Source organism: Perissodus microlepis, chromosome 4 (assembly GCF_051167445.1).
Source record: "Perissodus microlepis isolate ML-2025 ecotype Zambia chromosome 4, ASM5116744v1, whole genome shotgun sequence".
NCBI lineage: Eukaryota > Metazoa > Chordata > Actinopteri > Cichliformes > Cichlidae > Perissodus > Perissodus microlepis.
Genome location: NC_140464.1, coordinates 11,880,785 through 11,892,944, shown reverse-complemented (window position 1 = coordinate 11,892,944; position 12,160 = coordinate 11,880,785). Strand labels below are relative to the sequence as shown.

The window sequence follows — 12,160 nt, the reverse complement described above, 5'->3', positions numbered from 1 at the left end:
AAAGTAATCGAGGCAAAGATTCTATCAGGGAAATCAAAGCTTGTTATGTTTAATGAATGAAAAGATGATGCCTTTGGAAAATTAAATCCAAAGAAAATATTAAAATGTGCTTTAATACACGAGAAGGGGAGTTTTTCATTGGAATACACATAAAAAAATTACACTAGCTGCTTGCAATGAAAGTCAATAACATATAATGACATTTATACACTCGTCCGACACTTTATTAGGTACACCATGATAGTAACTGTTTGAACCTCCTTTTGTTTTAATTCTTCCCAGCACAGATTCAGCAAGATGCTGGAAACATTCGTCAGATATTTATTCCCATATTGACATGTAGCACCACACAACTGCTGCACATCCATGACTAGAATTTCCTGTTCTACTACCATACACTGTGCATTTACCCATTGCAACACATCCCAAAGGTGGTCTGCTGGATTGAGCTCTGGTGACTGTAGAGGCTGTTACCAATTAGAGATGATTTCATGTTATACTGTTGGAATAACATATCATAATGTGGTCATAATTTATTCAGACCTGAAAACGTTTTTCCAATTTTGATGACCACTTTTGTGAATTGGAGCTTTGGTTTCCTGTTCTTAGCTGAAAGCCTGGCACTGGCTGTGGTCTTATGCTGTTGTAGCCCATATGCTTCAGTGTGTTGTGCATTCAGAGATGCTGCTCTGTATACTTTGGTTTTAAATTGTGTGTATTTGAGTTACGATTGCCTTTCTATCACCTCAAAGCTGTCTGGTTTTTCTCCTCTCCATTGTACCTCGCATGATATTATCTCTATTTTAGACTCATTCTCTGTAAATCCTAGAGATGGTTGTGTAGGAACTCCCCCATAAATCAGCAGTTTCTGAACTCTTTATAACAGCTCACCTGGCACCAAAAAACTTGCCACATTCAAAGTTACTTAAATTGACTTTCTTTGAATATTAGCAGGCTGTCTTGAGCATGTCTATAGGCCTCAGTAGATTAAGATGTTGTCATGTGATTGGCTGATTATATAGTGTGTATAGAATGCACATCTACCTCATATAAAGTTAGTCTTACAGTAAAACATCGGACAGTATCAAGGATTGGAGTACTCTGCCAGGCATTTTAAAGAAGAAAAACTCCATTGCTGCATTTATTATTTGGATGGGGAATCGCCCAGACTGGAAGTTATTAGAATATTGGAAACATCACAAAGCTGGAGAATAGACGAGCTGATGCTGCTACATTGCAAGCCCCAATCCGAGCAGCAGTGAGGAAACATCCACCTGCTGATGTGACCGACCAACGCTTGGCTGGAAAATCTGTTTGAAAACTCAGACAGGACGACAGCAACTATTTGCTCTTCTTGTCACATGCCAACATGCCCGGAGCATTGCATGAGGCAACTGTATGCTAGAGCTGCCTGTAGTGTATGTTTAGCTTTGGCTAATTTCAGTTGTTTCAGTCCCTGCACAATGAAAAAAAGTCAGACTAATTGCTAGTTTCATCCAGGGCTGCCCTTTGTCAGAGATTCTGCTCATAATCCTTTATTGACAGAATTTCAAATAAGTAAGCAAATAATGTTTAATTAAAAATGACTGAAAACTAAGTGACACCAGGATGATAAGTAATACAGGGGATTGTGCTTTGGATTAAAAAAGAAAGTATAGATTTCAGTTTTGCAATAATAAAGCTCTAAGAAATCCCCAGGAAGACTCCAGCCAGTTAGATATGTTAGTAGGATGAGGGTTAAAGCTGCACCTAAATATTAAAAAAGCCAAACATCCCAGCATCTCAACAAGCTGGGTGAGCTGCTGAGTTTTGCAGAAGAGATTTGAAACCTCAAGAGTCCCATTTTCCTGCTTAAAAAAAGGTTAAAGAAGTATAAAAAGGAAAGAGCTTTCCAGAACAATGAGAGCTCATGCTGGGATAACATGGGTTATCTCATGTTGTGGAGTCCCACCAGACTGAGAACAAGCTGTCATTAAAGCAATGGGTGGAAGGGTGGAAACTAGATAGTCTGTAGTTCACAGACTTTTTTTTTTTTCACAGTCAAATTTTTCCTCAAATTGTCAAGCTGATGTTCCAGCGATTATAATCAGTCTTATTACGCCACATTTTTTCTCCCTACTGTAAGGACTATGGCTACCAGCGCACACGAGAGACTGTGAGTCACACCTTTTCACAGCAGACTCCGATCTGCGCATGAATTAAATGAGTAAATAATGATCATTTTCAATGGCAGTGATAATACTCCTGCTAAGTTAATAATTTTTATGTACACGAATGAATAAAAACCTTTTGTATTTTACAGGCCTGTAAGAGGAGAGAGCCCGTGGACACTTGTGCCAGTCGGTTTGAGTTAATCCAGCTTCGGCTGCTCTGTCCTCGTGTCACAGCAGGGATGCTCGGGTGTGTTATTGATGGCTCCATTCTACTTAGTGGAGGTGCTGCTTTTATGCATGCTGCCGTAGTTAGTGGGACGCTAAAGAGAACCGAGCCATTGTTAATTCCACCTGTGCTTTCCCTACTGTGATAAGCCAAGATGTCTGCTGGGTAAAAGGTCAGTGGTGGCTTTTTTTCCCCCTTTTTCTTTGGAACTGGGTTTTTCAATCCAGTCCAATTCAATTTAGCTTTACTGGCATAAGCATAATTCAGACACATGATGGCTAAAAAAACCAAGTAAGCTGCTAAACTACAGGTGCACCTGCTGATTATTTTACCTGAACAACTCTCAGTAAAAACACTTTACAAAGGTTACAGGTTGTGCATCCATTCAGGCCACAGATGCATCCTTTAATTACACTTTTTTTTCCCATGAGGTGTTTAATAAATACAGTTGCTTTACTTTGATCAGTCCAAATTGAGTCCATCAGATAAAACTACAGTGCTAAGCAAAGAGCAAATGATCGTCCTGGCAGACAATTAATAGTCCTGAAGCACTTCCAAACGCAGGTGACATTTACACAGATCAGCCAAAACATCAAAGCCTCCAAAAAAGCTGACCTGTTGGGCAATAGATGAGGAACCTCTGGGGGTGTCCCGTGGTGTCTGGCACAGACACGCTGGCAGCAGATCCTCCAGACTGTGCTTGTGTTTCATAGCACAGCAACACGACTGGCTTGATATTTACAGGCTTGGCTGTTATGCAGCTTTTTGGGGGCAAGTGCGGGCCATAAAAGCCATCATTGCACATTTATTTTCCCATACAATTGAAGAGGTTTAAAACTGCCAATTCATCCCTCAAACCTCTAAGACGTACAGAAGAAGTGCTAGAATCAATAAAATGCTTTTAATCTCTAAAAGGAGGAGAGCAGCGCACACATACAGCGTAAATGTTTTTAAGGAAGGTGTTCTCATTGATTGGAAGAAACGTGCTTAAACATATTTGATGTTTATTATTTGGTTTCTTGAATGGGTTAATGGCTAAACAGGGGAGATTTTGTAATCATAAAGCACACAGACGATGAATGAGAAGACAACGAGAAACAAATAGATTGCGCATCGTCTTTCGTTTGCTGTAACATTTTACAAGAGGCGAGGTGTACTCTGCTTCTGCTCCAACCAATGGCTGGCGGGACAGCCTGTCCCTGACCCAGATATGCAGCCATTACATGTGTTTGACAATTTTGAAGTGAGGTGAAAAAGAATTCAGAAGAGATGTATGTGTCCATATCCTTGCTAAATGAAAATCCATTTCTTGTGGTTAAAAGGTTTTTTTTTTTCTAAGACCTCAATGCAAGAGATGGCACCGACTGAGGAATGACATGAAAGATGCAGCCGTTTCCTTTTTGCCCCTCTTTCTAAATACCAATCATAGCTGTTGTGAAATTGATTTTACCACTCCAATGAACAAAAAGCTACACTTTAATTATCATTCAATTATGACTGAGGTTTTAAAAGTGTTGTCTTTTTATTGTTTGTTTTTCACTCTGTAACTGAGGGGGAAAAGAATCCACACATGTCAGTGCCATGACTGATTCTGCAAGTAGATATTTGCCTGGACAAAGAACAGCAGGAGCAAAGGGGCCATCATTTACAAGAAATGTGCAAGGTATTTTAAAGCATACTGACAATAAGAAAATAGCACTGGAGTCTTTGGTCTGAACCATTTCCTGAGCAAACTCTGGTTTCCCACTGATTAAAATTTGATACATATTATCTGTATGCATGATTCAGCCATCATCCACCGCTGCTTCCTAGTGTACTCATCTTACCTCACCCTTTCCTGAAATTATCATCTGCTGCTTATTGCTTAAAGGATCTGCTGACACATAGATGCAGTCTGTTTTGTTCACCTGAAGGAAGAACAGAACATGATGGTTCATTTTAAAGGTTGAATTTAGAGAAATGCACCTCCTCTGCCTTGGCACTATTTCCTCACTAAAAAAAAGACAGACATTAATTTCTCTTATCATGAAACAAAATATAGGCTGAATTGACGCAAGTCATTAAAAATCACGCAATGCCATCCTATCTCCCAAGTCTCTTAAGATTACTTTAGTTTCAGATATGCTCAGACATTTAGCATTTGATTATGTCAACATAAGATATTCATCTTTTTTATTGCCAAATAACCACTTTGAAGATGACGTGAGATGCAAAGAAGAGTGAAACATGAGAGGAATCATCTTTCTTCACTGTCCCTGGTGTCCCTGGGGCTTCTTGGATTTCAAAGCTAACTCCTGAGGTGTATTAAGCTAACATAGTTTGGGAATAGGGGAGCTTCAATCAGTGGACAACTGTGTTTGTGATCTCCCACAATAGTGTAGCACAGCTTGCTGCCCCCACTCTGATGCCATGGGACCTTCCAGCAACATCCAAACACGGCAAGAGCCCAGAAGCGGTCAGGCACATGCTAGTCAGCTCTATGGCTGTGTTAGCATCCACAGCAGGAAGGCACTTAAGTGTTGACAGCGCTCATCTAAAACTGAAAGGCTGGTTAGGGAATTCAATCTTGTGGTTACTAAGCCCCAGCGGTGGGGAAAAAATAAAATCAAATAAAAACAAATAACCATGAATCTAGATGACCATAAGAGAAACTGCCATCATTTTCTTTCTATAGTGTTAAAAAATGCATATCAAATACAATAAACCAGAGCAGAAACTGCCTCTGTAATTACTATATGATTACTATTACTATGTTACTATATTACTTTTACATCTAGGAAGAAATCAAAAAAGTGGTTTTGAGGTTTAGCTGACTGTGAGTTTCTTTTCATAAGCATCTATAGATCCAAAACTGCTTTCACTTTAATATGACAGTGTAATAATTGAAGGTGTGAGAGGGGATTTTTGAAGGAGAATAACGATTAGAAATGAATTTGAAATTAACCACTAATAGGCAGATCTTGAACCTCCTTTTGCCTTCAGAGCTGCCTTAATTCTTCATGGCACACATTCAACAAGGTGCTGGATGTGTTGCTCTGAGAGTTTGGTCAGATTTGTTGGCTGCACATCCATGATGTGAATGTCGTGTTTCACCACATCCCAGAGGTGCTCTGTTAGACTGAACCATTTTGATGGTTTAGCGACATGACACCTTACCCTGCTTGAAGCAGCCATTAGATGAAGGCCAGACTGTAATCAGAAAAGGGAACCCACAGCCTGAAACTGTTGATAGAAGGCAACATACATCCATTTTTTAAATGTTCTTTGCACCAAGACTCATCAGAACAGGTAAAGTATTTTCCATTTTCTGTTGACGACTTTGGTGAGCCAGTAGGAATTGGGTCACTCATTTCTTGTTCTCAGCTGCCGGGAGTGCCATCCAGTGTGGTCTTCTGCTGCTTTAGCCCATTTAAGGTTTAATCCAGAGATGCTCTTCTGCTGAAGATTCTCAAAAGTTCAGCCGTTTTGGAGATACTCAGACCAGGCCAATAGGCATTGGAAAGTCTGTTTCCAAAGATTTTGCAAAAAACTTGCCAAATCTTCTCTGCCAATGGCAAACAGCTTATTATACTATTATCTCTTGTTTTGTGTCATTTATTGGATTGGATGATTGAAGTCTGGAGAAACAAGGCATATTGGTAATTTAACAATTTCTTCATTTAAGAAACAGAGGCCTCAGTAGCATGTGGACGAATCATACACAGCCACAACAGCCTGGCACCGCCTTCTCATGCTGCTCACCAGCTTGGTCACACTGATGTGGGATGGCATCCCATTCTTTAAAGAGCATTGTTCCAAGTCAGCCAGTGTGGGTGTGTTGGTCATTCTGGCATGAACAGCATGCCCAAGCTGATCCCATAACTGTTCAGAGTGATTGAGGTCAGACCTCCACGGAGGCCATTCCATCCTCTCCACTCCAAATTCTAGAGGTAGTTTCTAATAAATCCCGCTCAGTGTTTTATCAGTAAAGCTGCAACTTGGTGTTGAGGAACGGCAGCTTGAAGCTGACACTAACTGACCGCTGTACCAGAATCCATGCTGACAGGTTCTGTATATATACATACATACATACATACATATATGCACACACACACACACACACATATATATATATATATATATATATATATATACGCAGAGTTGCTACAGTAACAAAAAAGAAACCAAAATGTGACTGTGATAAACTATGACACTGCAACCAAAATGAAATGTCTCTCACTCTGCCTTAGGTAACGTCTTCCCTGTTGTGTAGACAGCCTTGTCACAAAGAGAGCAGTGGCTCATGTTCAAAATATTGTTTACAGCAGAATTATGCTCAGACTGCCTATACACCCTGCTTTTCCCCCAGTCATACCCCGTCATTTGTTCTAAAATTGTTCTGTGTTTGTACCACATGCAACCCATCCTGTTCTCCTATATTAATTAGAGTGTCATTTATGGAACACCTTTTTAATTAATAGAAAGAGGCATTCATGAGACCCGATGCTTTAGTTTTATTAGCTCACTTCACTTTATGTTCCAAGCTTTCCATTAACAATTCAGACCCCCCCCCCCCCCCCCCCCCCGCTCCCTCTTCTCCCACTCCCCCCGCCAATTACTTTCCATTAACAAAGTGTTTCTAAGTTCACTTTACATATTTTCCAGAAATAAATGTGCAGACACGTACAGGATTCATAAATGAGGTGATGAGTTGTGCCTGCTCCCTCTTCACCTCTTTTCTCTCATCCAGGCATACATTTGATAGATATCACTTTTTCAAGTGACTGTTTATCATAAAAGCCATCTATTGCCAAGAACCTGCTTTATGTCAGTTCTGGCTTGCGAGATACCCATGATGCATAATACATCTCTGATTCCACAGTTCTGGACAGAGATAGTCATCAGCTTTATAATCTGAGTTATGAAAGATATGAATGAACCTTACAGGGGCTCTAAAAGACACACTAAAGGACCCTGGAATCCACCTTAGTGCCAAATCAAAGGACAGTAAAACTAACTGGAACATCAATATTGACAGTATTGATGGATCATGCGCCACGTTGGCCTTACTAGATTAAGACTTGACAGGAAGAATTAAGAGAGAAGAAAGGGGAATAGGGACACGAGGAGAAAGGAGAGCAGACTGAGACGGAGATTAAGCGAGAGAAGATGTGGAGGCGACAGCCAATAAGAAATTGTTTTAAGGACAAAAGCCTGTCATTTGTATGGTAATCCTGGACTCAGACATAAGCTCCCACTGAGGATTTCTATGTGGAGCAGAGGAGACTGTTGTATTTAATTCACCTTTAACAAATTAATTATAGAAGTGGAGAAGTGTAATAGTTATGTGTGCTTCTATGCTGGCCATTTTAGCAACTTTGAGGAAAAAAAGTGTTGCTCTGCAATACAGCAAAATGTACTTTCAAAATGTATAAAATATGTTAGAATAATAATGCATATCATTTTGGGTGAAAGAATCATAGCCTTTTATAAATCTTTGATTAGTGCTAACAACCATGCCATGAATTAATGAGTTACAGGACTCAATATCAAATTAATTTCAAGCAAAAACCAGACAGCTCCTTACTCTGGCAAAATCCTTACCAGCCTGCAAAAGATCTGTATTTAATTGTTTAGTCATCTGGCATTTCCTCTAAACTGAAGCCTCTGACTCGCTGCCAAAAAACATAAATGGTAACCATATAAACAGAAGAGTGGCAATAAAATGTTTCTACGTCTTCGCTCCCGACACAAATGACAAAATGACCCACATTTAATTATTGATCAGTCACCGGAAATAATCTTGATTTAGGTTTTGGAGTTATGGGAGCGACAGAGCTAACAATAATTGGCTGCCGCAACCAAAATTTCAACAGCCGACCCCCTATTCAAATTCTGTCTTGGACTTAATTCTTATCCCGTTTTATTAACTGCTTGTTCCAATTTGAGGAAAGAAAATGCAGCCGCAGCCACTGCTGAATTGTCAAGACAAAATCTGATATGTTTGCAGTTTAAGCCGAACATGAAGCGAACTGAAGGACCAGCAGGGGTAGACAAAAAAGGAGTCATGCACCACACCGATAAATGTATAGTCAGAAAGATCAGATCCCTGTGTGTGAAATAAATTATTAAATCGATTCCCATCTTTAAAAGCCTGCTAGAAATTCTTAACTTAAGGACCTTTTGGTGGCTACGGTAAAATCTATTCGACTGAGTTACAGGAGCAGTCTGGGGGGAGGGGGGGCCTCATGGTATTGAAGGCACTTCAATCAGAACCGAGAGGGATGGTGGAAATGTGAAATGAGGGAGATGTATGGACACACACAAATGCACACACGCAAACACACACTTAGAGCGATGCAAACAGAAGAGAGGAGGACAGGGAAAGGCCAGCGGAGGGTGACAGAAGAGGGATTAAAAGGCTCAGTAATGCACGTTTTTCCAGAGTACACTGTACCATATGTGTCAAGGAGATAAGTTATGCATACACACACTGACATTTTGATGTGAGAAAATATGTTGGAGTTAGGGGATGTGGTCATACTGTACAGAGCTATCTGTGCACCTGAGCCCAAGGGAAGTGTCTGCTTATTTATTTGGGGTGTTTGTGCAGACTAAGGCTACTTCTATAGATTTATGGCCTACAGCAGGAAAACTCTGTCACTATCAATCATATTTCTCACTTTGCTCCCAATGAGGAACTGAGATCAGCATGCTGACCCTCCACTCGACTGCTCTTTCATTTTCATTTGTGTAAGTCGGCGTGCGGACGCTAAGAGAAATCTATGAAGCGTGGCAAAAACAGACATTGGAGGTATTTTTTGTTTACAAAAGCTCATTATCTAGGCAGTGGGTAAACAGCTAGTGCTTGTGTGTGTGCCAGACACTAGAGCTCTGACAAATGACAAAATAACATGCACAGTACACACACCATTAATCAGTACCTGTGTGACTTCCATGGCACTTAAAGGATATTCCTCAAACACCAATCAACATCATGTGTTTGCAAGTTATTACAGCACATCTGTGGCACCAGCATACACAGAGTCCTCTCCAACTGTCTCAGCAGCCCTTCCAACCAAATTATTCACATCCACACTTCAGCTGTGTATTAATTTGGCTTTTGAAAGATTCATTTTGGTTAAATTTCCTACTGCATTGTCATTGGCTGTTTTGTTTTTCCCCCCTCTCCTATAGAAGATGAGGTATCTGACCTATAAAAGGGTCCTCTCGTGTCTCATAGACTCCTAAGAAACAAGCATCATAACCTCTCTAATCTGGTGACTGAGGTCACACTGCACTGAAACATTTGTCCTAGGGCAATAGCTGACAAATTACAGAAGGCTGGGAGCAGAGAGAACAGGCCTTTTTAGACTTTTTAGCTGTTCAGAATAAAAGCCCCTAAGAGGTCAGGGCCACAGAAGACCAAACATACAAGTTATAAATCCAGGCAATGCTTAAATATTGACCGATCATGTCCTCTGCGTTTTTAATAACAACTTTCCCCAATAATCTGATTTGAAACACCCACACAAGCCCACACGTAAGGGTTTTTGGGCCTCAATTCCACATAGCAACAAGAAATACAGGCACGATGGAGGTTAAGCTTTTCCATTAGCCAGCATAATGAAATTGTAGAATTAAGCAATGCATATCATATATAGCACATCAAATCTACTGGAGAGTAAGCAAAGGTTAATTGCTAGTTACTGAGGGAGACCATTTGAAACTGCTTACCCAGGTGGCAGATGTTTCACTGTAAATCTCAGAAACGAGGGCTTTAGGGAATACATAAAAATGGAATAGCCCAATGTAGGCATTCCTTGCTGTAACTGTTCTTTAATTCTTCTCATTTGAATCCAATCAAAGGATTTTTTGTAACACTTTATATGTGTAGATTTGCACAAACGCGCCTCTTGCACGAAAAGAAAAAAAACCCCCAACAACTTAAGATTAAGGTGTCTTTTAAAATGTGTTTTCTTTTATGCTTTTATATTGCCTGTATTGTCTTAACAGTATTATCACCAGTCGCCTCTGCGCACACAGGGAGACGAGAAAACCTGTTGCAGCAGCGCCCTTTAAACAGAACTGCAAAGCTGACCATAAAATTCTCCGAGACATTCATGCACCTGATCTGTTGAGATCAGAGTGATTTGATGGCGGTGCAAAAGAAATGAGTACTTTCTAGACACAGTGATATAATGTTCTGATGTTGTACTGATGCGCAACGGATTCGGTGCGCCGTGCGTAAACGCTACAAGCAGCTGCATTCATACCTGTCGTCGCTCTGCCAGTCCCCGAGCAACAGGTCTCGGAACCGGTACCGAGGGGGCAGCGGGAGCACCTCCTTCTCCAGTTCGACCATGGTCCCCCTCCTCAAAACCCAGAGACAGAGACAAATACCACCGCAAACCGCACCTCCACAGCGAGGAGGTGATCTCCTCCAAAACCAACTCAGTTCCTCTTCCTTCTGCTATTCAGAACATAAATCAGTAACGAACACATTGATACACCTCATGGTACCGTATTCGTCCTTCTTCAGAAAAAAAAGAAAAAACATCTCTCTTCTCTGCCACCCGTCACAATGCAGCTCTACTTTTCTTCACACTGAGGCAACAGGTCGAAGATGTTCATCCGTCGGTGGGTAGGGGTGGCTCCACTTTTCTGTGACAGCTGGAGAGCAACTGGTTGTCTCTCTTTAACACCAGCATCCTCCCTGCCTGAGCTCCACATGGACGCACTGACTGCAAATGTGTAAAGAAACGTCGAGGAGAAGCTGTTGCCACTTTTCCCCCCTCCCCTTAGTCTAACCAAAATAAACATCGACAAAAACTGTAATTTTAATATTATTTTCAATTAGCAATAAGCTCTCTCTCCGTCCACATCTGCTAAACACTGTGAACGATAATGATCTCTGTAACCCACGATAATAATAATTAAACTGTTACACATACGCACACGTGATGCCCAGAAATATCTACTGCACTGTAGAGCGCGGATCTCAGTCGTGAGTCTATTTCGGCGCTATAGTTTTCCACATTTTTCTTCAGTATTATTCTTTTCATAAATATCAGCTGTTGGTGGTTTTCAATCAGGAGACGTGTTTGTCATGTTGGGAATTGCTCTGCTTTAAAAATACATGAGAGCAATTTATTTAGCGCAAGGCTTTGGTCGTGCATATTCATTTCCAGACACTTAACACGATTCTGCACGGCTTACCAATGAGCTCTGAGTGCTGCTGCTCTCTTACTATGTATACATATGCTAAGTGTATTCAAAATACCCAATCAAAGCAGAAGATAGAAAAAACAACAACACACAATTAATCACAGACTTTAAATCAATAAATAAAATGGAAATCCAGGCCACCATTTGAATTCTGCATCCTCCCTTAATGGACATAATCAACACACATATGTAATTAAGGGAATAAAAACTTGCAAACTTACCGCTTTACAGTTTCAATCAGTACTCAAACATCTGTGCTATATATTAGTCGGTCACACTTCACCTCTCAGGGGTTTAATCTTGTAGAAACTCTTGGTCACAACAGAAGAGGTGATGAAATTCAAATACGGTGCTTAAGAGGCCTGTTGACCCAAAGCCGCAGACAACAGGTGTTATTCAAATGAACTTTCATGGATTAATATTGATAAAACAGCCCCTCCGTGGGCTCCACACAAAACCAAAACGTCAAAAGGTTTACTGCCATCTGAGGTTGATTTGATCGATGTTGGGCTTGTATTATAAGCATGTTGGCGTCAGTGCGTTTGTCCACTCAAATGACTCATCTAAATGTAAA

At 40.6% G+C, this 12,160-nt stretch overlaps 1 protein-coding gene across 2 annotated transcripts in view; it reads right to left on the bottom strand.

Moving 5' to 3' along the window:
- Positions 1-11,464, bottom strand: part of kcnt2b (potassium sodium-activated channel subfamily T member 2b) — a 42,179-nt gene extending 30,715 nt beyond the window's left edge. The window contains exon 1 of one of the 2 annotated variants that reach the window (XM_084925730.1): positions 10,635-11,464. In XM_084925730.1, the coding sequence (XP_084781856.1) occupies positions 10,635-10,723 (89 nt within the window). In that variant the 5' untranslated portion in view covers positions 10,724-11,464. The remainder of the gene's footprint in view (positions 1-10,634) is intronic. The other variant, XM_084925729.1, reaches the window with a different exon arrangement.
- Between the last annotated feature and the right edge of the window lie 696 nt (positions 11,465-12,160).